General features: G+C 35.3%; 1 protein-coding gene and 1 long non-coding RNA gene across 2 annotated transcripts; both read left to right on the top strand.

The window, feature by feature from the left end:
• The first annotated feature begins 1,805 nt into the window (after window positions 1-1,805).
• RpL23A (ribosomal protein L23A) lies at window positions 1,806-13,930 on the top strand. Its single transcript, XM_067081604.1, has 5 exons — window positions 1,806-1,847; window positions 5,946-6,447; window positions 6,858-6,985; window positions 8,236-8,371; window positions 13,772-13,930. Exons 2-5 carry the CDS (start codon window positions 6,361-6,363, stop codon window positions 13,895-13,897), a joined length of 477 nt encoding a protein of 158 aa, XP_066937705.1. The 5' UTR covers window positions 1,806-1,847; window positions 5,946-6,360; the 3' UTR covers window positions 13,898-13,930.
• A 9,189-nt stretch (window positions 13,931-23,119) lies between these two features.
• On the top strand, window positions 23,120-24,689 carry LOC136825351 (uncharacterized). The gene is made up of 3 exons (XR_010849310.1): window positions 23,120-23,256; window positions 23,443-23,534; window positions 24,398-24,689. It is a non-coding gene; the product is annotated as an uncharacterized lncRNA (long non-coding RNA).
• The last annotated feature ends 2,542 nt before the right edge of the window (window positions 24,690-27,231 follow it).

The raw sequence follows: 27,231 nt of genomic DNA, 5'->3' as shown, positions 1-27,231 counted from the left end.
ATCACGCCATACTTTCCAACTTTTATTCCAATAGGCAATCTTTCCCATGTATTTGCACAAATCTTATCATTTTTCCTCATTATCCCTGTAACTTCACCATCCTACCACTCACTGCTTTTATGCTTTCATTGCATCCTCCTGAACCCACCCACAAACACTACCTGCAGATTCTCTGATCTCATCCCCTGATATTTGGTTTATGTAAGTCTGTTGACTATCCATAATGTTTCCAGCTGAAGATTTGAAGAATAGTGCAGTAAAGATAGAAGAAAGTTACTCATTTGCTTACAGCCAACATAATTTTAATCTGGGGAATGTAAAAATAACATTGATATCAAGGCCAGAACTCGCCACCTCATGGATTGTGTGTGAATCTGAACACACTTTTACTGTTTATCCAAAGATTATGCATAAACACCTGAACTTAATAAGCAACGCAAGACAAAGATCTGCCGTTCTGTAGTTTTCTTCAAATGTCATTCAAAGAACTGAGTACAATAAGGTCAGCTCTTCAATATTGTGCTAAAAATTAATTCAACTGATGAGGTTTTCATTCCACGAATTATTTGGAGTTGTTATAAATGTTGAAGGATGTTTGATAGCTGCTTGCATAATCTTTGAGGTGAAATAAAGAGGCTTAAATTCAGGCATATTTGTAGCTTCTATGATCAGGTTAACAACAGATTTTAGCTATATTTCGTCACTGTCGTAATGTAATTGTGAATATACGTCAAAAATGTATAGTTCCAACCAGAGGATAAATAGTAATCGATACCTTCCTAAAAAAAATTAAGTTATAACGTCGTAAAAACAAAAGAAATCATATGGTATTCGACACAAATTACAGCGATATTTTCATCACTGTCGTAATGTAATTCTTTAACGTAATCCTCTAAAGATATATAATATCAACTAAAGAACAGTTACGAGTCGAAATTAAAAATCTTAAAATTATAAAAGAAGAAGAATCAAGAAGCCTGTCAGCACGCACAGTCGGCAAATGCATTGCGGCAGTATTCCCTTACTATTGTGATGTAATCGTCAGTATAATGCGACAAAAATATATTATTTGAATTATAGAATAGTTACGAAGGGATCTCATTCCAGAAATTGTAAAATTAAGGCTTTGTATTAAAAAAAAAAAAAGCCAAACTAGTCGACACACTTTCAAGCTACGCTCCTAATATTGTAATTTGCCCGCAACTGTGTTCGTGGAATGAGCGCATAGGAACCAGGAACCTAAAGCTATATCGCGCATTTTATTCATTTAATCGTTAATATAATCATTTATAAATATATATCATCAATTAAATAAAGTCTAAATCGAAATCTGTCTTGATTATATAAAACTAAAGCCCCCTGTAAATAAAAAGAAAAAGCAATCATACGCCAGTCGACAGAAATTATAGCGACATTTCCATCACTGTCGTATTGTAATCGCTGATACAATCCTTCAAAAATATATAATATTTATTAAAGAATAGTTACGAAGTGAAATCTATCCAAAAATAAGATAATTATAGCGTTCAAATCGAAACTTATCCCAAAATTACAAAATGAAAGTGTCATGTGGAAATGAAGAAGAAACAAGACGCCTGTCAACAACAAATTATAGCTTATTTCTTCATTGTATTAATGTAATCGCTAATATAGTACGTTATAAATATAAAATATCAATTAAATAACAGATACGAATCTCAGAATTATAAAAATAAAGCCCTGTAAACAAAAAGAAGAAGAAAACACGCGCAAGCCGACCCTCCTATGTCATCGGCCATTTCCACGGCGCATGCGCTGACGACGTCCTTTGCACAGGCTAAGAGCACGGATAAACATGCCGCCTAAAGGTGAGGGAAGATAAACATAAGAATTTCGGCGATTTCCGTCGTAATATCGAGTCGGTTGTGCTTAAGTGGTAACGGATAAGGTTTATACTACTTATAAGTGTTATTAGGTGACGTCAGTAAGTGTTATTTAAGTGCGTAAAGTGGAGATTTGTAAGTGTCACTTTGGGGAACACGTGTGCAAGCGGGTTTGTTTTGGGCTTATGGTGGAAGTTACGGTCGTTTTTATTCGTATTTCGTCTCATTTTGGGCGTCAGGCGACGCCACTAACCTTAATTTATAAATAAATACTTAGAAATAACCGATTAATGAAGTAGTTTAACCGTAAAAGCGACAAGCACGACCGCTTGTCGTTACGGTCTCAAAGGTCATATTTTCGTTAATTTCGCCCCATTTTATTCGTCATGGCGACGCCAGTATCCCCAATATATAAATAAATACTCTGAATTATCATTTAAGTGTGGCATTTTGCCCAAAAAAGCGGCAAGAACGACAGTTTGTCGTCGGGGCGTACGGGGAAAATGACGGTCGCCTGTTTATATATTTTGCTGAATTTCGCCCATATTAGGTGTCGGGTCGACGCCAGTTTTCCAAATGTATTAATAGATACTTTAAAACGCCTTAAATTTATATTTTATCCAAAAAAGCGACGAGAACGACCGTTTGTCGTTTTACGATGACACCGGAAACCCATTTGTACGTCAGTCCCCTTTATTGTTACGATACTCAAATCTCATGAATGTCCAAATTATAGTTTATAATCATATTTAATCATTCATAATCATTTCAAGGTTATAAATTTCATTTTCAATAGGTACTAACTACTAGTTTATCTCCTAGTATCCCAGGCTAGCGTAGCCTACCATAGGCTAGCCTGTATCCTAGTTATCCTACTATCCTACACCCAAATCCTAAAAATGGCCAGATTATAGTTTGTAGTCGGTAATGTAGTTATATTTAGTATCTTCAAGCTCAAAAATATCTTTATAAAAGAGGTGTCTACCAGCTTGGCTCTTAGCAGGCTGCCCCAGTCTAGCCTGGCCTACCATGTGTTGTAGTTTTGATACTCAAGCCACATAAATGACTGTTACATTTTATAATCATTAAAGTCTACATATTATTTTCAGGGTCTAAAATCTAAAACATCTGAAAAAGAGGTGTTTGTTATTAGTTTGGATCCTGGTAACCCAGGCTAGCCTGTCTAATTATAGACTGTATCATAGTTTGACCTACAGCCAGGCCAGGTCAGGTCACCTATTTATGACTTTTATTTGATTTATGGGTCCAAATTCATGTCTGGGCAGGTTTGGGAAGACTTGAGAAAGGGTACACTACCTAGGCTAGTCGATGAAGGTAGCCGAGCATACCCTAAGCTAGACTGCCCTCAAGTTGATTTGGCTGCAGTAATCTGAGGTCATCTTTGTACCTTTCAGTATAAAAGGTTTATCATTTCCTGATCTTAACTTAATTTTGGGTAAAACTGAAAACTGCTGCTGCGGCCTGGCACCGGATGGTTGCTGACCTGATTATTTGTTGTTTTTGTTTATATAGGCTACTGTCTTTTATGGTTTTTCGTTAAAGGGGCTGGTACTGAACATGGCGTATATTTTGTACTTAAGTTAGTAGTGACTGAATTATAGGGGTGTGGTAGGCTAGTAGTTTTTGAGGTTTATTACTGTAGGCTAGCCTTGAATCAACCTCCAGTAGGCCACAGTAACCTTTTATCATGCTATTGTTGGGTCGAGGTTTACCAAGCCTGATACTTGCATTGTGAAAGCTCCGAGAAAGGCTTTCAAACCACCCCCTTTCCCCCTCCATCCTAGCCCAAGTGAGTAACAGCCACAAGAATGAACAAAAGGTTTGCTGTAAGTCATGTGCAAATTACTTAAATGTAACTTTTTGGCAGTTTTAAATAAAATATTATTTGGGTTCCACCTGTTTTGGTTTACAGGTTTGGATGTGCAGTCCATTTGTCATCTTAATTATATGTTATTGAGTATATATTTGTGTTACATATAGTAGGTGATATTTGTAGGGATAATTACTAGACTATTCATGAAGATGAGAGATGCATTTGGACTCCATCTGGACTCGAGTAGCCTAAATAGTCCTGTAGTTTTTGTTCACGTTTACAAATTTCAATAAAGTTTTGAAAGACATAGCTTTACGTAACAGAATACCTGATATCTGACTGATCGTGATCCTCGATCGTGACCTTTTCAATTTATTTTTGTTACCATTTCCATCCATTTCAGTTTTGTTTGATGCTCCATTGGAAAGGCCAGACCTGTTGCTTAGGTTAGGGTATTTGGGTTAGGCTAGAGGATTGAAATTAAGTTTAGTCTGATTGTATTAATACAGTTGTTGATAGATGGTTCAGGTTTAATTTATCATTGGTTATTTTTAAACCTTGTAATTAAAAGAAATTGAAATTAGATTTTTGTATAGTTTTGCCAAATTTTAAATGATGTGAAGTGGTTCATTAGACATTATACTCTACAACCATTCAGGTCTGCTACTAAGCTGAGTTATATACCATAGTGGGAACCATGTGGTTTTGGAGGGCATGAGAACTATAGACATAAGTATTCTAACCTAACCTTAGGTGTCAGGTTCCACCTAACTGGTGAGAGTGATGTTACTCTCCTGAGAAACCCCCACCCACGAACCTGACCCAGAGACGGCATAGGTGCATTTTGACATAATTATATCAATAACTCTCAGGTGTATAAATACCAATACTGTAGTAGTATTTGACTGGCATTAAAGCAATGAATAAGCCTTCATATATTATCAGATGCAAAGAAAATTAATTCAAAAGTCAAGTGAACAATTGTCCTTTGAAATATTGTTGTTTCAATAGGTGATAGATATGGTTAGTGAATTCATGTACCTGGTATGCGCTTGGCTTTGTTGAATAAGTTATGCCAGCCCCTAGCTGCAACCCCTTTCATTTCTCTTACTGTTCATCCATTCATATTCATAATTCCATCCTTCTTTCCACCCTCTCCTAACAACAATGCAGCCGTGATTTTTTCCTTCCTGCTGCTCATTGAAAGCCTTCTTACTCAGTTTCTTTTTCGCCACTAGATGACCTCATGTGTCCCAGCGCTTTCCGATTGGCATAAAGTTTATATTTCTGATTCCATATCTATAGGACCCTTCCGAGAACATAACAAAATGTCATTCTCCAAGGTTCCTTTCAGTTTTCCAGCTGCTTGATATAACATAACTCAATAACTAACTGAATCTTCGCCTTTTTATAGTCATGTCTCTCCACCATCTTCCATTTTCTTTGTCATTGCCCACATCGTTTGCCAAGACTTCGAGGCCTCATGTACATAGCATATATTTTTGCAATGTACTCTTTGAATGTTTTACCAATGCTGTCATTCCAATTTGCCCAGGATGTTAGTCTTTCTTGCTGTTCTGTATCTGAAAAGAAAATGTAAGACAATGAGATTTGTAGAGGCTTTATTTGGATATATTTGACGAGCAACTAATGCACTGTGGGACTGCAGTTCACCTTGATTTGTGTTGAATGATGGTCTGGGGACAGAAAATCTATAGGAAAGCACCAAACTTGCAGGCTTACACGAGACACACAAAAAATAAGGTAGATGGCTACTTGGTGCTTAATTGAAGGATGTCTTGTAAAAAAAACATATTCTTGAGTAAATATAACAATTGTTGGCCAGATTTACATTTTCAGATAGAGATTGATAAGTTTTGATTTGTTTATATGCAGTTGTCATAACACAGTAACCAGGATTTGGTTACAGTACTTAGTTTTAGTTGATGGAGGAAGTTCCAAATCCAATGTGGATTAATCATGCTTAATAGTAAAGAGTGGAAATAATTTGTGGCCTTATACCTTACTGACTAAAACTCAGATCTGTTCGTGTTAACAGCCAACCATGAACAAAGATTGTGCCAATACGAATTGCAACAGGTCCCTATAATTACCCTGTGGAACACCTGACGTTCATACTTTTTCTGAGCATTTCTTACAAAGTAAATTGAATGTCTAAGGCTATAGTTATTGATAAAATATTTAGTTTTATACCTTTTAATGTTTCCGCTTTCTCGGTGGTGCCGCAGGTAAAAGAAGAAAAAACCTAAGCAACAGGCAGGTGGAGCCACCGGAGGAGCGACAGGTGGAGCCACCGGTGGGGGAGCCAAGAAGACCCCCAAACCCAAACCCGATGCCAAGAAGGCAGGCGGAGCAGCGGCCGGTGCCGCCAAGGCCGGCAAGCCAGCAGGTGCCGCCAAACCGGGAGCCAAGAAGGACAAAGGTCCCGCCGGAGCGAAGAAAGCCGGAGCCAAGAAGGCTGGAGCCCCAGGGGCCGGCAAGAAGGGAGCGCCGGGAGCCAAGAAGGACGCGGGAAAGAAGGGAGCTCTCGCTGGCAAGAAGGGAGCGCCTGGAGCCAAGAAGGACGCAGGCAAGAAGGGAGCCGCAGCTGGCAAGAAGCCGCTGACCAAGGGAGGCAAGAAGCTGGATGCCAAGAAGCTGAGCATGGCCGCCTCCAAGGGCAAGAAGCTCGCAAAGGGCAAGGGGGGAAAGAAGGGCCCTGTCAAGAGGGCTGCAAAGACTTCGTTGAAGGTAATTGGCCCCCGAAGAATTTGAATTGACCGTTCCCCATAGGGTGGTAGTGCTATCAGTGCACTAAAGGCATTACTTATTAAGGTTCTAGCTGCAACCCCTTTCATTCCTTTTACTGGACTTTCATTCATATTGTCTTTCATGTTACTTTTCACCCTCTCCTAACAATTGTTTCATGGTGCAACAGAGGTTTTCCTCCTGTTACACCTTTTAAACCTTTCCACTCTCAGTGTCCCTTTCAGCACTGAATGACCTCATAGGTTTCAGTGCTTGCCCTTGGCTGTAATTTTATGTTCCATTCCATTAAATTGACTGTTGATTTTGTGACGACATAAAAAGTATAATCACCTGATTGTCCTACATAATATAGTGTTCATTTACAGACGAGTAATTCCTTCCTTTTGTTCCAGGTTGTAAAGGGACGTTTCGGCATTAGGGTAAAGAAGATCAGGACTTTCGCCAGATTCCGTCGCCCCAAGACCTTGAGGCTTCCCAAGAACCCCAAGTATCCTCGCTTCTCAAGACCAAGAAAGAGCAAGTGAGTCTGAGTTTAGCCTTGATAGTGTCACTCCATAAGGTTGAAGTTACAATTATCTTGGCAGAATAAGAATTGGTAGATTTTTTCAAGGGTTAATCAGTGTGAATTTAATACGTTTACAAGAACTGCCACCAAGAATTATTACCCATGCACAGTCTGGTCCCTGGGGGCCATCCCATCAGTGCATCTCGTGTGGTTCACTGTAGGCATTACTCGAGGTTCATTGCAACATCCCTTGGGCCCTTAGATGCACACTTTTTGGGTTTTTATGTTTTGATTGATGTCCTCCCTTCTCACAAAAAAACTAGCATCAATTGTATATTTGTATGGCAGCCTGGTTCATGATAATGGCTGATTGGGTTTATTTGTTATTGATTGATGGTTGTGGTCCTAACTGTTAAGGTGCAGCAGAATGGGGAAGTTAAAGGAAGGGTTGACAAGTGGATGACTAAATTGAATTGAAAAAAAGAGCCAGCACAGTGCATATTAAATCAAATTCCACTGGACCACCAGCTGTTGTTTTTGTAATATTTGTACCAAAGGATTTCTTTATAAAACAGGTGAAAGTTGTTCATTATTATTATTATTATTATTATGATGAAAAAGACCTTCTTTAATACAGGTTTTGTTAAACAAAATGGCAGCAGTTTCAACAGCATTTATTTTATATGGTAAACGCTCAGTTCGTTTTATCAGTTGCTTTTCTTGCGCTGGAATGGTTGCAAGCAATTGACTGATATCAGTCAATTGCTTGCAACCATTCCAGCGCAAGAAAAGCAATTGATAAGATGAATTGAGCGTTTACTATATAAAGTAAATGCTGTTGAAACTGCCATTTTGTTTAACAAAACTGTTATTATTATTATTATTATTTTATATTATTATTCAGAAGGTAAACCTTATTCTTATGGAATAAGCTTACAGGGACCAATTGACTTTGTGTAAAAGATTTCAAAGATTATGGGGTTCATTTGAAAGAAGGTGCAGAAGATATTAATTGATACAGTAAGTGGGGTTTATTTATTAGAAAAGAAGAAAAAAAAGTTATAAATATAGATGAAAATGCAAATGAATTATTGAAGCACAAGGTGAATTGTTTTAGGGTGGTAATGCATAGCATCTTTGCTTGAACTTTTGAAACTTAATTGCACAAGAATAATTTGTATTTTATGAATTGATTGTTTTTCTGCCTTTCATTTGAAATTTTGCTTTGGAGAATTCATGACATTAAACTAAAATCTCTCTTTCAGGCTTAACTCCTTCAACATTATTAAATACCCCTTGACCACTGAGTCTGCCATGAAGAAGATTGAAGACAACAACACCCTCGTATTCATCGTTCACTCTCTAGCGAACAAGTACCACATCAAGTCTGCTGTTAAAAAGGTGAGTAGTGTCTGTGAACTGTCATTGAAATTAATGCCTGTTGTTTTGGATAAGTTTGTGTAGATTTAATAGAAGAATAGGCCACAGGAAATTGCCTTTAGACCTTGTACAGTAATTGGTAGTAGATGAATAAGGTACAAAAAATAGCTTTAGATCTCGTCATTGTGAGTGTAACTTCATGATCTAAAAATCATCAAAATGTTCTCTTACTTGAAGCCTTGATGAATTATTTTGTACTGCCAAATTTATCTATTGCAAGTGTCCCTGACGTTGTTTACAGCGTCCCTTTGGCCCCTAGTTGCAACCCCTTTCATTCCTTTGACTGTTGTGCCTCTGTTCATATTCTCTTCCCCAGCTTACTTTCCACCCTCTCCAAGCAGTTGTTTCATAGTGCAACTGAGTTTTTCCAAGTAGCTGTTTCATAGTGCAACTGAGTTTTTCCTCCTGTTACATCTTGAAAACCTTTTTGCTGTCAGTTTCCCTTTCAGCCTTGAGTGAATTGCCAGGTTCCAATACTTTGACCTTTGGCCTAAATTTTATATTCCATTCCATTCCATACCAAAGTCAGTATATGTTGGTAATAGATAGATGAGGCATAAAAAGCTACCTTTGAATTTTGTTATCAGACCGTATGTTCACAATCTTAAAAACATCATAATGTTCTCAGTCTTTAAGCCATGCTGAATTATATGACCAAATTTATCTATTACAAGAATTTCTTTAAATCCATCAAAGGCGATAACCCTGAGTTTGTTTTTGTAATGCATGAAACCCTTTCTTTCATGGCACCATTGCATCCTTAAGTGTTCTGTGTGTACAAAGACAAGGGAGATTAACTGTTGACTGTTCCACCTGGACTAATTATGCATAATTTTTCCAGACTAAGCACTCTTAACAGGATTTTTAGATAGGAAGAAGCAATGTTGTATCTCAAGAATTTATTGAGGTTCATCATTTTCATTCAAAATCATTACTAAGAGGGTTATTTGTTGAAATTGTATTTAACCATTGAAGGTTTTAGGATACCATGTTTGTCGGTTTGTTTTTAGTGAATATTTTCCATGGTATGAATGGTTTATTTTATATGTAAAGCAGTTTTTGGTACATTCAAAAAAGGTTTATTGCAAAAATTAAAGTTATTGCTTTACGTTGTTTGGTATTGGAATCTCAAAGGATCAAGGGTTTGTTTAAATGGATAAAAATTCATTATTAGTGTTTAACGTAAACATTTATAATTAATTAATAATGACACTATGAAAGGTGATACAGTCTTGAACCCCTTCATTGTAGTTTAGTCATTGTAATGTTGGAGTTAATTTTGTCTTAAAGTCGGGTATGCCACACTGAAAAGTGATTAGGTTTGCTACATGCATTGATCCCCAAAGTGTCATTCTGTATTCCTTGTCCTCCTCTCCTGTGTATGCTTTTGATTTAGAATTTTTGCTAAAACTTAGTCTTGACTTGTTTTGTGTTTGAGAAAGTTTTTACTAATTTAATCCAGAACTTGTTTGGTATACTTGAAGTTTGAGTATGTGCTGTCTACATGACCAACCTCCCCAGGATGTGGGAAGATTTTTGTAAACTGTTTTACTTGCTTAAAAACATTGCAGTGATAATTTTTAAAGGTTCTTTTAGGATTTTACTTTCTTGGGAAGATGGTGTAAAATGCATTGATTGTAATTCATTATGTGGTTAAATTTGAAGATTAAGGTAAGAACAGAGAAAATTAACAATATAATTATATTATGAAGTTCTGTTGGGCCACTGTTTTGGATAAATCTCTAAATGAAATGTTAATTTTAAACTTTTGTTTATGATAGGAATTTTGGAGTTCCTGTTAGCTGGAAGTTATGAGAGATATAATACAGTCTGTGTTTATTCTCAGAGATAGCAGATTGCTATTAAGTTAAAGGTAGACAAAACTACTCGGGGAAATCCAATGTGAATTTAGTCCTTTAGTATGACTATGGATCATTGTTAAAATAAAAATTAGTGTGAACACCCAAATTTCAGTCAGCAGCAAGTGACAACTTTTAAATTGTGCAAAGGCAATCTGATGTTTACCTTCTTGGAGGATGGTGTAAAGTACATTGATTGTAATTCATTGTGAAGTTAAATTTTGAAGATGAATGGCAGAACAAAGAAACTAACAATATTATTATTATATGATGAACTTCTGTTTGGTCACCATTTTGGATATATCTCTAAATTAAATGTTAATTTTATATTCTCTTGTTTACGATAGGAATATGGAGTTCCTGTTAGCTGAGATATAATGCAGGGTCTGTGTCCAGGGACTAATGTTAATTTAGACCTGTAGTATGACTGGGGATCATTGTTAAAATAAAAATTAGTGTGAACGCCCAAATTTCAGTCCGCAGCAAGTGATAACTTTCGAATTGCACAAAGGCGATTGATCTTCAACATTGGTCAAGCTATTTTTTATTGCTAAAGTGAACTTGCAGCCATTTTCATTGTACCATAGTCATTGTAACTCAGGTAAAAACGTCAGGACTGAAAGTGAATGTAGTAGCTGTATGCATTGACCCCCAAAGTGTCATTTTGTATTCCTTGTCCTCATCCTTTATGCTTTTGATTGAGAGATTTTGCTAAAATTTTGTCAAACTTATTTTGTGCTGAGAAAATTTTTACTAAGTTCAGGACTTGTTTAGTATATTTGAAATTTGAGTATGTGCTGTCTGCATGACCAACCTGCCCAGGATGTGGGGAAATTTTTTTGTAAAATGTTTTACTTGTCCACTTTTTTAACGACAGGTTGTTGATATATAGGGGTTTGTTAAAGGATATTGTGTGGAACTTCTGGGGAAAAAATTTTTGTTCAGTGACCTTAGGTTTTGTGACGCCAGAGCATTTTTCGGCCAAAATGGCCATTTTCAAAATGCATCTCCTCCTTTGCTTTTTGGTTTTAAGGGATGAGATTTGAACCACGTATAAAACACATATGGACCTTCGATCAAAGCGTGGATTTTTTTATTTTTCAATTATTTTTCGAGATAATTTTTTTTTTTTTTTTTATGAAACCCGGAAAAATTACAGAAAAAAAAAATTGCCAAAAATCAGAAACTCAAAATATTAAAAATCGGCTTTGTTTTAATCTACCATGTTTCCTCATATTATATATGAAATTTCATTTAGATTGGTCCAATACTAAGGAGGAGATACATTTTGAAGGCGAAAAAACTTATGTTTTGAGAAACAGGCCTTCAAAGTTTTAGTTACATAAAAAAAAGTAAAAGGGCCTTCAAAGACTGTGTTACAATTAAATTTATGGTTTTAATTTTTATTTTTGGTTATTAATTAATGCAAAATTATTATAAATAAGAATATTAATTGATTATTTATGTGCCTAAAACACATTATTATAAATTTTAGGTTCCTGGTCCCCTGTCTGATCTTGTTGCAAGGTTACTCTAGGGTATCATAGTTGTACACTTTTTTTATTAGTGTCTCGAATCCATCCCTTGCCAAATGGATCCTGGAAATTACTTTACACTCACAATTAGGGAGTGATTCAAGTAATTCATTTCTTGATTCACTTATTATGATCATTTTATTTTGATCGTCTATAATATCAGCCTCCGAGCTACTGCTTTCTTCTTCTAAAATATCTTTGCCCTTTAGTAGTGAGAAAGAGGCTTTAGGGGTAGATTTTGGTCTCTGGTCAGCAGAGATCGCTGCCTGTGCTGTTTGCTGGGCGACAGCTCTCTCTCTCTCCGTCACTCCATTCCCCTCTATTAATTTCTTGAATTCTTTCTTCTACTTCTCGCCTGGACTTTTCCACTTGGCTTTTCGGCATTTAGAAGCATGAAGTGAACTCTTGACCTTTCAGGCACGGTGAAAAACAAAACACCGTGAGAAAATACAGAGTTCAGTCAAGGCTAGCGAAATGTGAAAACGTGTCCTTCTGGCTTGGAAGTTTATAGGCAACTCGCCACAGTCGGGCGTCATGGTATGACGTGTGCGTTGTCATGGCTAGGAATAACTAAAAAGGTGCCAAGTAGGATATTATTGACATTATATATTTCATTTCAAAGGAAGTTTTTTACACATGCTTAAAAAACTATACCAGACTAAATCATTTGAGCTACTGGTGTTTTATGGGTATATAGTTATTGTTACATTTTAACTAGAGAAATAAGGCAAATTTTAGCATAATATTTTACACATTCTTGAACGAGCCATAGAATTTTTTCAGCAAATCGAATTTTTAAAGATTTTTTGGGCTTTTTAGGCGGCCGATCCCCTTAAAAACATTTCAGTTGTAATTTTATAAAAGATTTTTAGGATTTTACCTTCTTGGGAGATGATGTATAATACATTGGTTGTAATTCATTAAGTAAAGGTAAATTTGAAGATTAAGGGAAGAACAGAGAAATTGATATAATTATTTTATGATGAACTTCTGTTGGGTCACTATTTTGGGTAAATCTCAAAATTAAACGTTAATTGTAAACTCGTTTACGATAGGAACTATGGAGTTCCTGTTAGCTGTTGGGTATCTTTGAGAGTTGTGTGAGTTATGATACAGGGTCTATGTTTATTCTCAGACAAAGTCAGGTAGGCAAAACTACTTGGGGAAATCCAGGGACTAATGTGAATATAGTCCTTTAGCATGACTGTGGATCATTGTTGAAATAAAATTAATGTGAACACCCAAATTTCAGTCTGCAGCGAGTGTTAACTTTCGATTTGCACAAAAGCAATCTGATCTCTAACATATTGGTCGAGAAATATTTTTCTTGCAAATTGCCAGTTGAACATGCAGTCATTTTCAATCATAGCTCAATTTAGACAATTTTTATAGAATATTCTCTCAGCAGTATTTGATTTTGGAAACAAGAAGTATAGAAATATTTGGATATAGTTTCCTTTTTTTCCAGAATTTAGCAATCCAGTTTTTATTTGATATTCATAACAGTGTTATCATGTATTTCCAGAATTTAGCATTCCTGTTTTTTATGGAAATTCGTAATGTTTCCTCAGTTTTACTTGAATTTAGGTCATTTGTGTAAATCAGTTTTGAAGTATTAAATATGTTAAGACATAATGGTTTCCAGTTTTTATCTGAAATTCATAATGTTTCCAAAGTTTACTCAGGTTTAGATTATTTGTGGAATCCAGTTTCAAGCATTTGCCTAAAATTCTAGACACTGGTACTTCTACTGAAAATCAGATTTTAATGTTCATATGAAATTTTGAAAGTCACACACAATTTTTTTAGTGAATTATATAACTTAATGATCTTCGGTACCTTGCATAATTGTGTTTTTAATTTGTTAATTTTACTTGAAGTCATTTTCTATCTTTTCAGCTTTTATATTTTTCTCCCATTTTCATAGAACTCTTGAGTAACTTGCTCATTTTGTTTCCTTCCAACAGCTCTATGAAATTGATGTTGCCCGCGTCAACACCCTACACAGACCTGATGGCCTGAAGAAGGCGTTTGTTAAACTAGCCCCAGACTACGACGCCCTTGATGTCGCCAACAAGATTGGTATCATCTAAACTGTATGTTGGTTAAATAAAAAAAAAAGTCCATGTTTCTTTAAGTTTCCCCAAGTCTTGATTTATTACTGTTCGGCAAAAATATAAAATTTGTTTTTGGTTTGGCAGTGATACAGCTTCAAGTCTGTTTATACAGAAGGTCTAAGTATATATGTACTGGTACATAAAATTGAGTAATAATCTCAAGTAAGTGACATTTTAAAATTGTTACACTACCAGAACTCATTCATTGGACTGCCTGGGAACCAACTTGGTTAAAAACCTCTTGCTATGGTTTATAGTAAGAAAAAAAAATGAAAAATGCCTTATTAGCTTGTTCCTATGTGCTACAAACCGATGCTTTCGTAAATACAGTTTCTCAGCTGTTAACGCAGTGGTCTGGTAAAACTAAGGTATACTTAGTAGCCAAAAAGCAAAGTCCTGTTGGGAGGGCCTTGCATTCCTTGACCTGGGTTGGCCTACTTCGGTCATTTTAGCCGTGCTCTTAAACATTATTGCTTGTCAGGTTATGCTTTTTGAGATTTTTCTCTGTTACTTATTTTGTGTCGCATTTTCAGGTTCACAGCTCTTATTTAATGTGGTTTCAACTGGTGTGTGCTTGTGTTGTCCCTTTTCTGTACTGCACCCAATTGGAACAAAAGTTGAACTGGGGTTTAAACAAAAGTATCATTCCTTCTTCAATCATTCAGTCCAACCCATTGATTTATTTCGCAGTGCACAATTTTTGGTTATTTCCCAGCTTCATTTTCAGATGCCTGTTCTTCATTTATTTTCTTAATCCCTGCATCATTCTGTCCAATTGTCCCTCCCTCTCTCTGTTGTCTCAAGCAGTTCATGGCTGCAAGTGCTTCTTGGCTTAGGTTTGTAGCCTAAGTTTATCACATTTGTTTCAAATTGTTACTATGTTTATCTGCACATTTCTTTATGATATGTGAACCTTCCTAATGGTGTACATCATCTGCTGCTCTTATGGCTTTCCATGCAAAGGCATCAAGTTTCAAATACTAAGGTTGCAAGATATTAAGTAGAGTTCATCTTGTGTATACATTAGTATTTATGGTAATAAAGGTCCGTTATGAACCCAAGTTTATCAATAGCCAAGTATTTTTGTTCCAGCATCCAGGTCCTTTGGTTAATAAGGTGATGCCTGAAGAATGGACAATCCATAATTATTTAAAGGATCTGGCTAACCCCAACACATATTTTATACCTACCAGTTCTACTGATTTGTCGTTATCGTCCAGAAAAATGAAAGATTAGAATTTTGTCCAGAGTGATCTCAAAATTTCTCTCCTTTCTTGATAAAAATGAAATATTTTGGGAAAATCAGTAACTTCAGTGCTGGTAATGTCATGCCAGATGTATGTAGAAAGATCAGACTTTTGCAGAAAGTGGTGGTAACATTGTTCATGGCCAAGTTTAAAGTGACCAAGTAGAAAACCAAATCATTTTGAAAGTTGTAGGCATTTTTATGTGTGGTTTTATAACGGCTACTGGAATGTGAGGAAACTGGTGAGTTACGATGTCAAAATGTAAATTATATCTGAAAAATTAGTTAAATTTTCGTCGGTCTATAGGTTAATGGTATAAAAGTGTCCGTGGTTGTAAGTAAATGGTTAGATTCTCTTTCTGTTAAAGACTTAATACAGTATAAAAGAAAACAGGTCCTAGTTGTTTGTTAAAACTGGAGATAACTAATGCTGGTGACATTTATAGATTGGCAAGAATGCACTAGACTTATACTGTAGAACTTTCTTAAAGATTCCTGCATTTTGCTGCGGTGTCAAGACAGGTTTTTTTTTATACCAAATGTACCTACATTTGTATTTATTTATTGTTTATTTTTTCTTTTCTAAATACTGTTCTGTTTTCTATTACCTTCTATTGCTGCTTTCAAGTAAATGCCATACTCTGGAAGCTTGAATTTCAAGTCAGTGGGCCCTGTGAGCTTATGCCATATGAACAGCTACTGAATTATGGTATCACAGCCTTGCTAAAATAAATAATTGTGCGTTTAATCAGAAATGAAGGCAATATGCTCAACAAAATGCATTTAGAAATGTTTGCATAAATTGTGACCACAACATTCCCAGGTAAATGGGATAATTTTTCACAATGTACGTTGGTATAAGACGTCTCAAGGACATGACATAAAAAATCGTCTATTTTAGAATATTTTATACTTTTCAGGGATTCTGGTATTGTCCTAAAGGATAAAATCTTGTCCATCGTAGGATATTCGTACCTTCCTGGGATTTTGTTATGGTCCTGAAGGATATGCCGTTTTCAGAAATCTGTATCACTGCTATTACACAGCCATGGAAAAGAAGATTAATATAAGTACAAAAAGTCAAATGATTATATTTAGCTATAGCAGGACCCATAATTGTGCCAGATTCAACCACCATAAATACAAATACCAGCAACATAAGCATAATGACTTTGCCGATGACTTTTATACAAATTCCTCTTATTGACGCTAGTACTAATTCTAAGACTTGATGGGTAAGAGCACTGAGCTACCATGAAGCCAGATAGATAATACAAGTTCTGAATACAATAGGCCTAAATGATGGTTTCTTTTAAAAAATAGTCTTTAATCGATCCTATAAGAAAAAATAAGACTGTGGGCGAGGCGAAAGCACTGCCACCACGAAGAACAAACAATTTCTGAATGCAATAGGCCTATATGAAGGTTTCTTGTACAAAATACTATCTTTAATCGATGCCAGTACTAATTTTAAGACTTGAGCAACAGCACTGTGCTACCATGAAGCCAGGAAGGCAATTAATTTCCCTTTAAGACAACATTAGGCCTATATGAAGAGTATATCATATAAAGGTGACTGGTATGTGGTGCCTAGGTCTTCAGAAGGCTACTCTTCACCAAATTCATGTTATAAAACTTTCTTGGCTTTTGGTTTGTCAGTTTTTGTAAAAAATGCCATTGAATCAAGCGTTTGGATTGGCTCTTTTTCATTTATTGTGGAAATATCGATAAAACCACTTTGTACAATAGTGAGAGTTACCTATGATATTAACTGTATTATTGTATTTTGTGTAAGTGGAATGTAAATGAAGTACAATCCTGAGCAGTGTATTGACTATGTAAGATTAAATACATTCCTGAGTCTATACATCTGCCCAAGCACTTAAAAGGTGCTTACAAAAACCAGGCCAAAGCTTAACAGATTCCAGCCAATGAAAAGAGAGCTAAACAAATGGTAGTTAAGAAAGAGGCTTCTAACTGGCTAAGACAATCGTTAAGTAAAAGCCAGAAGAGCTTCCTGAGTCTTGACGTGGAAAAGATTCAGTGTAGTTCAAGACACAGTATTGTTAAGACGTAATTCAAGACATGACGGTGTTAAAGATAGAGGCCATTTTAGGCGTTTATCGTAATCTGTGGATCTTTGTGCTTGATATGGCGTACTGGGTAAGTCCTTCCCCGCTTATTTATTGATGTTTTTTAACTGTTAAATAGGAAGATATGTGTCAAAAGAGGTTAAAGGTACAAGATATATTAACCTGTGTTTATGGGAGGAATTTAGGGTTATAAAGTGTTTACATATGTTAAGGGCATGCCTTTAACTACGTTGCTTACGGCAATTCGTTGACCGGTTGTTTCTTGATGCCTTTTTGTGTTAAATAGGAAGATATATGTGTCTAAAGAGGTTAACTTCAGGGATATATTGTGTTAATGGGCGAAATTATATTAGTGCTATAGAGTATTACGTGTGTTAAGGACAAGTCTTTAACTGCGTAAAATTAAAGGTTTGGTACTTTATATAAAGCCGGTAGAACGCACGAAAGTGTAAGGTGCCTTAATGTTAACTTACAAAAGTGAGCAGGTGCTATTTTATACTTTATACGCCAATGCTGTTATAAAATTAACTTGGCATAAAATCGAATAATGATTATTCCAACGAATTACATTTAATCCTCAAAGATAAACTTAACCATAATGGTCAAAATAGGCCTAGAACAATTAATTTTCAAGATATCATCACAAAAAAAACTGGAAATTTGCAGAGAAAAGACGCAGAAGGTTGATTCAAATATTGCATAGCTTATATTATCAATGTAACGTCGGTGAATTGCATATAATTAAGGCCGTTAATTGGTAAAACTGAAGACTACTTTCGAGCCCTTCTGTTTGTGGCGTAACTACCAGTTTACGTGCAAAATGGGAGCCGTGTTTAGCAAACAATATGACAGAAATGTCCAAAAATATCTATCCATAGTTAGATCAGTATACTTAAAACTTAATTGAAACGCATCCTTGTTACTGTTACATGATTAAGTAAAAAAATATAACTCGGAAACGGGAATAAGCTTCAATTTGCTGCTTTTAATGATCGGGGAATGCACAATGTAGGTTTGATTAGTGAAGCACTAGGATAGGAGGGTGGGATTATAGGCCTAGGTTTTAAAATTTTAAGGTTTAAGAATGTTTCGCGGTTTTAAATGAGAAATAAATCCTAGATTTTTTGTGTTTAATTAGTTTTGGCCTTCTAACTCAATGTGATCTAGCTTATTTTGTTACAAACGTGAAATAAAACACAATCCAGTTTCAAGTTGCCATATCAAGGTTTTTGTCATATTGGTTAAATTTGACAATATTTTTCAATATCAGCTGACGAGACTAATGTTAGTCTCAGTATTAGTTAGGTGAAGTGCTAAGTAGGCCTAGGTGTTTTAATTTACCACAGTTCGATATTAGAGATTTTAAGCTATGCTCTGAAGTTCTCCTTAATGTGTTTAATACGAAAGTCATGCTAAATTATATCAAAACTGTACAGTTACTGAGATATTTACAGTCTTTTGTTTATTTATTAACATACGTTCCCACAGGCCTGGTACTAAGCACGGCACTCTCGGGAGTGGTTATGTATTGCTTAGTATGTGTCAAAATTTGACTGAGCCTATACGAAGTTATTGAAGAAATTGAGAGTAGAAAGGTTTGAAAACCTTTTGCAGATGCATTATGAAACCATTGTTAGGAGACGGTTGAGTTAAGTAAGACGGAAGAAAGAGAATTTGAATGGAGGTACAGTTAGGTGCCGAAGGGACGCTGCAAAGAACGTTAAGTAATGCCTACAGTGCACCGCATGAGGTGCACTGACAACACTACCCTCATACGGGGCACACGATGTTAAAAATACCTTTCAAAAGTTTTTGATGAAGGAATTGACAAACTACCCACTATAACACAAGAGTTTGACTTACCTACACATTTTCTTGTTAAATTATCTTAACATTTAGCATTGGTAACAGAGTAAGTATTGTTAGTTACATTGGACATTACTGATGATTATATAAAAACCTTCAAGTCAATGTGTTTGTGAATGATAGACCATAGCAGTATTGTTTGTTTTAGTTTTGATATACAGAGCTGAACAGTGACAATTTCGTTTGTTATTGAAATGCAGCAAATTGTCCCGTAGGGGGCTAGCGCCTTCAGCCGCTAGCTGCAACCTCTTTCATTCCTTTTATTGTACCTCCGTTCAAATTCCCCGTCTTCCATCTAACTTTTCTCAACCCTCTCCTAACAATCGTTTCATAGTGCAACTGCTTTGAGGTTTTCCTCCTGTTACACCTTTCAAACCTTTTTGCTCTCAATTTCCCTTTCAGCGCTGAATGACTCCATCATAGGTCCCAGGGCTTGGCCTTAGGCCTAACATTTATATTTCGTTCATTATAACATACTGGAATGATTGATTTTCATTGCTTCATAGGCTAAATAACCCAGAGGAATCGTGCAGTACAACTTCTTTGCAGTCGAAGATTTAATGGCGCAACTTTAGCTTGCTATCTATGCGTTTCGTACTCCGAGGTGCTAGTACTAATCACGGCAGAAGCTCCTTTGGACGCCGTGCTTAGTACTAGCCCCTCGGTGATCAAAGTATTATATACACCCATTTCGATAATGTGCGTTCGGCAAATTATTATATCAATAAACGATATCATCGCGCGATCGTCTACAGTACTTTACATTTATCATACGGTGTTAAGTACTAGCTCCTCGGAGTAGATGACGCGTAGATAACAAGTCAAAGTAGCACCGACTTATTTTACTTTAGTGATTTGTATTGCAAATTTGTTGCAAATAAATATATAGATTTTTTTTCCACAGGCGAAGAATGCTTTCAAGACCTACACTCCATTTGCCTGAAGTCGTTTCAGTACATCCATAAAAAAGTAGTTTGATACAATTCAAGGGTTTTCAATAGATGGGCCAAGTCTTTAGTTGATATCTCACCAAAACGGAAGTAAAGTTATTATTTTGTCTATTAATGTCACTTTTTATAACAAAGCATTTCTTAATATTTATACTTCATAATGCTAAATTCAGATATCAGCATTTGATAAAAAAAAATAGATTCAATTCCATAACACAGAACTAAGATAGAATCCGCCTTCAAGCAAACCTGTTACGTAGTCTAATTACAAAAGTATTGTGTTGAGATGATGATGATGATGATGATGATGATGATGATTATTATTATTATTATTATTATTATTATTATTATTATTATTATTATTCAGAAAATGAACCCTATCCGTATGGAACAAGCACTGTGGTGGGCTTTTTCCATATGAGTAGGGGTTTATTTTCTGAATAATAATTTTTAATTGCGATATAAACAGGACAGGTTAGGTTATTGGTGGTATATTAAAATCACGAAGTTAAGAAAAATAATGGCAAAATATTCAAGCTAAGCTAATTGCGAAATGTGCTAAGTATCTTAACATAACATTGTTCTACTTGTGAGAAATAAATTATGATGAATTTAACACAAAAGTAACAATTTAAACAATTACAGCACTCACAAACGTCTGAGGAAATCAGATTTTTGTTTAAATCGTGCAAATATAACTTGGATTAAAAAATACTCATACTAGCATGAGTCTTGAAATTGAGAAACAAATCCACAATTATTTGTGAGTACATATATATTTAAAAATAACTCTAAATTCAGAGAGCTTTCGGGAATCTGTTCGATTCTCCTTTTCAGTTAAAAGGGGAATCTAACAGATTCCTAAAAGTTATCTGTTTAAAATTAATTTTAGATATATTTGTACCCATACATAACTGTGGATTTGTTTCTTCATGACTTGGGTTGTATCAAACTGACTTTATAGATGTACTGAAACGACTCAAGGTTGAGATGAAAACGGAGTTTGCAGCATAACGTCCAGAATCCCACTGTCTCAAAATAGAATTGACGTCGGGTGGGGTCGAATGGTATTCGACCATCACGATACGACAGGAGTCAGTCTTTCCCTGGTAAGTGTATGGATAATTACGAGAATTCTCATTCTTATGGTTTGCTGTCCTTGGAGAAAGCTCACTAATCCACGAATAACTAAAAGGATTGTTACGAAAACAAAAGCATTTTTATTTTAGTTGAAAATGCACTAGTTTTAAAGCTTTTCGTACTCAAAGCTTTTTGTAAGCAACCGCAGTAACATTGAGTAACAAGTTTTTGTGATATAGACTACAGTTTGGTAATTGTATTAATATCTGATTAAATATCTTGATAAGTGTGGCATTATCTGATACGTTTGACAACACTATTCAAAAGGTCTCTTGCACAGAATAATGCATTGTATGATGAGTTGGTATTCAGTGAATCTGTAGCTTTGAACAAAGTCCTTACAAAATGAAATTTCAGGCGGCCTTTTCTACCATATAATTAACGATTATTAGTCATTTTCCATTACTTTACATTAATTTTACAATATAGTTTGTACTGGGATTTATTTTATTTTATTTTTTTTTTTTTTTTTTTTTTTTTTTAATCAGTCAGTCACACAAACCACTTATTATCAGGAGCTATATAAGTGAACTGTATCTTGATCAACTTATTGATGGAGATTTTACCTTTGCAGGTCAAACACTCAAGTACTTTCTGAGTGACAAAAGCATTCCCCCGATTCGAGGTACAGTACTACACTGAGTACGAAGCAGGCAGAGGGCAATTTACTACACATGAAGTATTACTGGACAGAAATACTACAAGTTTAAGAAAATTGTGGGGTAGAGACTAACAAAAATTATTGCTGCAGAAAAGGAAAAAGCCTCAGTTACGATGAAGAAAATGGTCAGACACAAGAGCATCGTTTCAAAGAAGACGACCTGGAACATTGTCTCGTCTCCCAAGAGTCCTGTATGATGGCTGCACTTTCTGAAGGCACACAGATCCTAGACGTGTGAAGTAGAAGAAGACTTCACTAGGGCAAATTTATCCCTATGTTCGGGGATCCCTGAAATTTTCATGATTTGGGGTGTGCCAAGCTGCAGTGTTCATGATTTGGGGTGTGCCATGCTGCAATATTCATGACTAAAGGTGTGCCAAGCTACAATGTTCATGATTTTGGGGTATGCCAAGCTGCAATATTCATGACTAAAGGTGTGCCAAGCTACAATGTTCATGATTTTGGGGTATGTCAAGCTGCAATATTCATGACTGAAGGTGTGCCAAGCTACAATGTTCATGATTTGGGTGTGCCATGCTGCAATATTCATGACTAAAGGTGTGCCAAGCTGCAATGTTCATGATTTGGGGTGTGCCAAGCTGCAATATTCATGACTGAAGGTGTGCCAAGCTACAACGTTTATGATTTGGGGTATGCCATGCTGCAATATTCATGACTAAAAGTGTGCCAAGCTACAATGTTCATGATTTGGCGTATGCCATGCTGCAATATTCATGACTGAAGGTGTGCCAAGCTGCAGTGTTCACGATTTGGGTGTGCCAAGCTGCAATATTCATGACTAAAGGTGTGCCAAGCTGCAATGTTCATAATTTGGGGAGTGCCAAGCTGCAATGTTCATGAATGAAGGTGTGCCAAATTACAATGTTCATGATTTGGGGTATACCAAGCTGCAATATTCATGACTAAAGGTGTGCCAAGCTACAATGTTCATGATTTGGGGTATGCCAAGCTGCAATATTCATGACTGAAGGTGTGCCAAGCTACAATGTTCATGATTCGGGTGCGCCAAGCTGCAATATTCATGACTGAAGGTATGCCAAGTTGCAATGTTCATAATTTGGGGAGTGCCAAGCTGCAATGTTCATAATTTGGGAGTGCCAAGCTGCAATGTTCATGACTGAAGGTGTGCCAAGCTACAATGTTCATAACTGAAGGTGTGCCAAGCGTCAATGTTCATGACTAAAAGTTTGCCAAGCTTTAGTGTTCGTAACAGAAGGTGTGCAAAGCTGCAATGTTCATGACTGAAGGTGTGCCAGGTTTCAATGCTCATGACTGGTGTGCCAAGCTACAATGTTCATAACTGAAGGTGTGCCAAGGTTCAATATTCATGAATGAAGCTGCAGTGTTCATTACTGAAGGTGAGCCAAGCTGCAATGTTCATGACTGAAGGTGTGCAACCTAACCTCTCCCCTCATATTAAAAAAGACCTGTGTATAGGATGCTTGAGGCTTGATTATAGCTAATTATGTCCTAATTTTAATAAATTTCAAGTAAAAAGACTTCAACTATCCACGATTCAATTAACTTGTTTCATGTACTTCCAGATGATATACAGCTTGGGAGTATCGGAAGGCTGCAATGGATGACTTTTGACAAAGAAAATAATCAGTACAAATTGCGAAGCACTTTAACAAAGGTACAGTATGAATAATCATGAATGAGATGTCTGGTCAAGTGTTTTATTTTGGGTGGAATAAAAAGAGTTGTTCAGTTGGAACTAAAACTCTAGATTTAGTGGTTTTGGTTTTCCAGAAAGTCAAAATAATGATATTTGATATAGTCTGAATTAAAGAAAGAGGTTTATAGAGAGTTAGATCTAAGAGTATTTGTCGATTTTTTGACAAATCAAAGATAGGTGAGACAATGTTGGAGCCAAAAATTTTACTGTTTTATGTGAAAACATTGAAATGTTCTTGTAAATGTTATAGCCAAGCCCAAGTAGCATTAATAATAATAATAATAATAATAATAATAATAATAATAATAATAATAATAATAAATACTCATTGTAGCATGAGTCTTGAAATGGAGAAAGTAATCCACAGTTATGTATATGTACAGATTTATCTTTAAATATATGTACAGATGTATCTTTAAATATATGTACATATATAACTGTGGATTTGTTTCTCCAATAATAACAATATTTCATTAAGATACATAATACTGTTGTAATTCACTAATTGAAAGTTACACTAAGAAGCCTCTATGTTTCTTATTTTGAATGGCATTTGTATTGCAATCCATTGTTCAACATTTTAATATTTTATGTAGCTATGACTTGATAAAATTTCATTTAGTTACATTTGATTAAAGACTACACATTTTCAACACAAGTCTAAAATAATCATCTAATCTGTGCTCCTTCTTAGTAAATGGGGTCCTAGTTATAGGAATGGGTCCTGGTTATAAAGCATTATCTATTTAGGTTAATCCCTTGTAAACCAAAATATCTCAGTGTCATAAATCCTGTCATTAACTTCTTCCTCATCTCTTCAGGAAAGCGTCAGTAGCATGCCTGTATAGGTGGGCCAAGTTAGATATGCACCAAGTTCAATGCAAATTTCGTCTTTGAACTCCACAAAGAATGAAGAATTTCAGCTTCAAGAGATAACTTCATTTTAATGCAACAAACGTGTGATGTTTGAGAATGATAACCTATCATTTACAACTTTGGTAGAGAGAGTTTATAATCTAGCCTTCTGTGATTATTGAAACTAATACAGGGTTAAGTTTGTAGCGTAGGGTATATGTGATTATGTCAGTCATAAGAGTGTCTTTTGGCCCAAAATCAACTTTTCATTCTTGTAGTTTTTAGGGAGAAACTATAGGAATCTGTGTAATATGAGGTTAGTTTACTTTGATGTGAAGTACATAATTTTTAAAACCACCTGCTGGTTTAGTATGTCAAGATAAACAGTTCCACATTTTTTTTATTTGATATCAGTTACGAATAACTCAGTTTTTCCAGATACATAAGTACAGTAATCTCGTTTTCGCATGTTTCAGGATACATGAGTTTTTTTTTTTTTACATGACATTCATATAACACTTAAAGATTCATAGCACTTAAAAATTGGCTATCAAAAACGTCACTTTGCCTAAGAATACATATCTCTTACTTGAATATCTCTTAAATTTATTACAGCTATTTTTCAGGATACATAATTTTCACATGAATTTCTTAGCGGTATGCTTCATGACACATGTTCTTTTACTTAAGATTCACAACACTAAAATATTTGATTAAAAATCTGTTAGTCTCAGGATACATATATCTTTGGTATCTCGAATATTTATGACAGCTACTTTTCAGAATGAACGATTTTCACTTGAATTTCTTAGCAGCATGCTTTAGGATAGATGGTTTTGTTGTTTACTTAAATATTTAGCCACCATAAAAAGCTCAGTTAGTCTCAGGATACATATCTCTTACATAAATATACCGTATTTCTATTACAGCTATTTTTAGGATACATAATTTTCACTTGAATTTTTTTCAGCAGTGTTAATATCAGATATCAAGAAGCTTAATGTATTTCAGGGTACATTTTTTAACCTAAAATTCTCGTTAGAATCGGGTATCAGTTAGTCCAGGATGTTTCAGATTACCTTATATTAAATTTTCTTTTCAGTGCAGCATAAGATCTTAGGTAATTGTGGATAACATTGAAATGTTTAAGGATTTTTATTTTTATTAATTTAATTCAGTACGACTTCAAAGGTAATTGTATTCCGGTAGTATAAGGACTTAGGTATTTGTGGGTACAATGCTATATTTAAGGGATTTTATTTTTACTAACTTAATTCAGTATCAATTGTCAGGTAACCGACTGTTTTCTGAAATATGTATTCACCAACAACTTAGTTTTGATTTTGAATGGGTGCAAAGTTCATGGAGATAAACAATAGGGTATCCTGACTATTTTCAGTCATTTCCATTCATTTTCAGTAGCAAATAGTTCAGTAGTTACAGGAATATCTTCGTGATTGTCAGTGTAGTTAGGAATAGTTCTGTGCAATAAAACCCGGAGCTAGTAGTATTTTCAGATAAAATACAAATGATTCTTGATAGTTTTTCTTAGTAAGTCTTATAGACACACTTAAACTAGTTTCCATCATAGTAGGGACTTGAGAAAAGCTTCTTGTATACACTTTGTATCCTTAATCCATAGAGTGTTTCAATAACTGAGTTATATCAGTTTTTTTTAGAATCAAATTCTTTTTAGCTTCAAGGTCTTGCATTGCCCTAATATTTTATTGTATTAGGTAAGCACTGGGACTTTCAAGACTCATGTTATATAGAAGCTTCTTTTTAATACAGAAGTGATATCACAACCTAAAGTTTTTACGTGTTTGCATTCTAGGAAAGGAGATCTTTCAGAATCCAGTTTATTAGTTTTCATCTCAAATTCAGTTCATTAGTTTTCATCTCAAATTTGATAACAGAAGGGGAACTTGTTTTCATTCTAGGATAGCATATCTTTCAGAATTTAGTTTATTAGTTATCTCAAATTTGTTAACAGAAGAACTTGTTTGCATTCTAGGATAGCAGATATTTCAGAAATTGGTTCATTAGTTTTTATCTCAAATTTGATAACAGAAGGAGAACTTGTTTGCATTCTAGGATAGCAGATTTGTTAGTTTTCTAGATTTGATAACAGGAGAATAGCAGATTCCAGAAACTAGTTCATTAGTTTTCATCTCAAATTTGATAACAGAAGGAGAACTTGTTTGCATTCTAGGATGCAGATATTCCAGAAACTAGTTCATGAGTTTTCATCTCAAATTTTATAACAGAAGGAGAACTTGTTTGTATTCTAGGATAGCAGATATTTCAGAAATTAGTTTATTAGTTTTTATCTCAAATTTGTTAACAGGTGGCGAACTTGTCATCATTATTGTGAAATTAAAGATACACTTAATTTTTGTACGAAGCTTGCCATGAAAATAATGCAACTTGCTTAACATTGAATGTAATTGAAAGTTTACTGAAAGTACTGGAATGTTGTCAGGGGTGCATTATCATCATGGCATCTCTGCATATTTCAAGACACTGCTTGCATGTGAAGGTTCCAAATTGAGAGGTGTTAGTTTAAGGGGAGTTTCGTGTTTTATGCAAGAGATTTAATGAGTAGACTCAAGCTCAAATTGCTACTTGAGGGGAATCTGGTATTGTATGCAAGAGATTTAATAAGTAAACTCAAATTCAAAGTGCTACTTCAAAGGGAGTAGGTACTCAGATTGGTTTTGTTGTTCGAGTATGATATAGTTTTTCTGAAAATGATAGTTTAAGAAGATGAATCTCTGAGTGAACTCAGATTCAAAATGTT

This window comes from Macrobrachium rosenbergii, chromosome 37 (genome assembly GCF_040412425.1).
Source record: "Macrobrachium rosenbergii isolate ZJJX-2024 chromosome 37, ASM4041242v1, whole genome shotgun sequence".
Taxonomy (NCBI): Eukaryota; Metazoa; Arthropoda; class Malacostraca; order Decapoda; family Palaemonidae; genus Macrobrachium; species Macrobrachium rosenbergii.
Note: the sequence above shows the minus strand (reverse complement) of the source record. Positions and strands in the feature narration are given on the sequence as shown.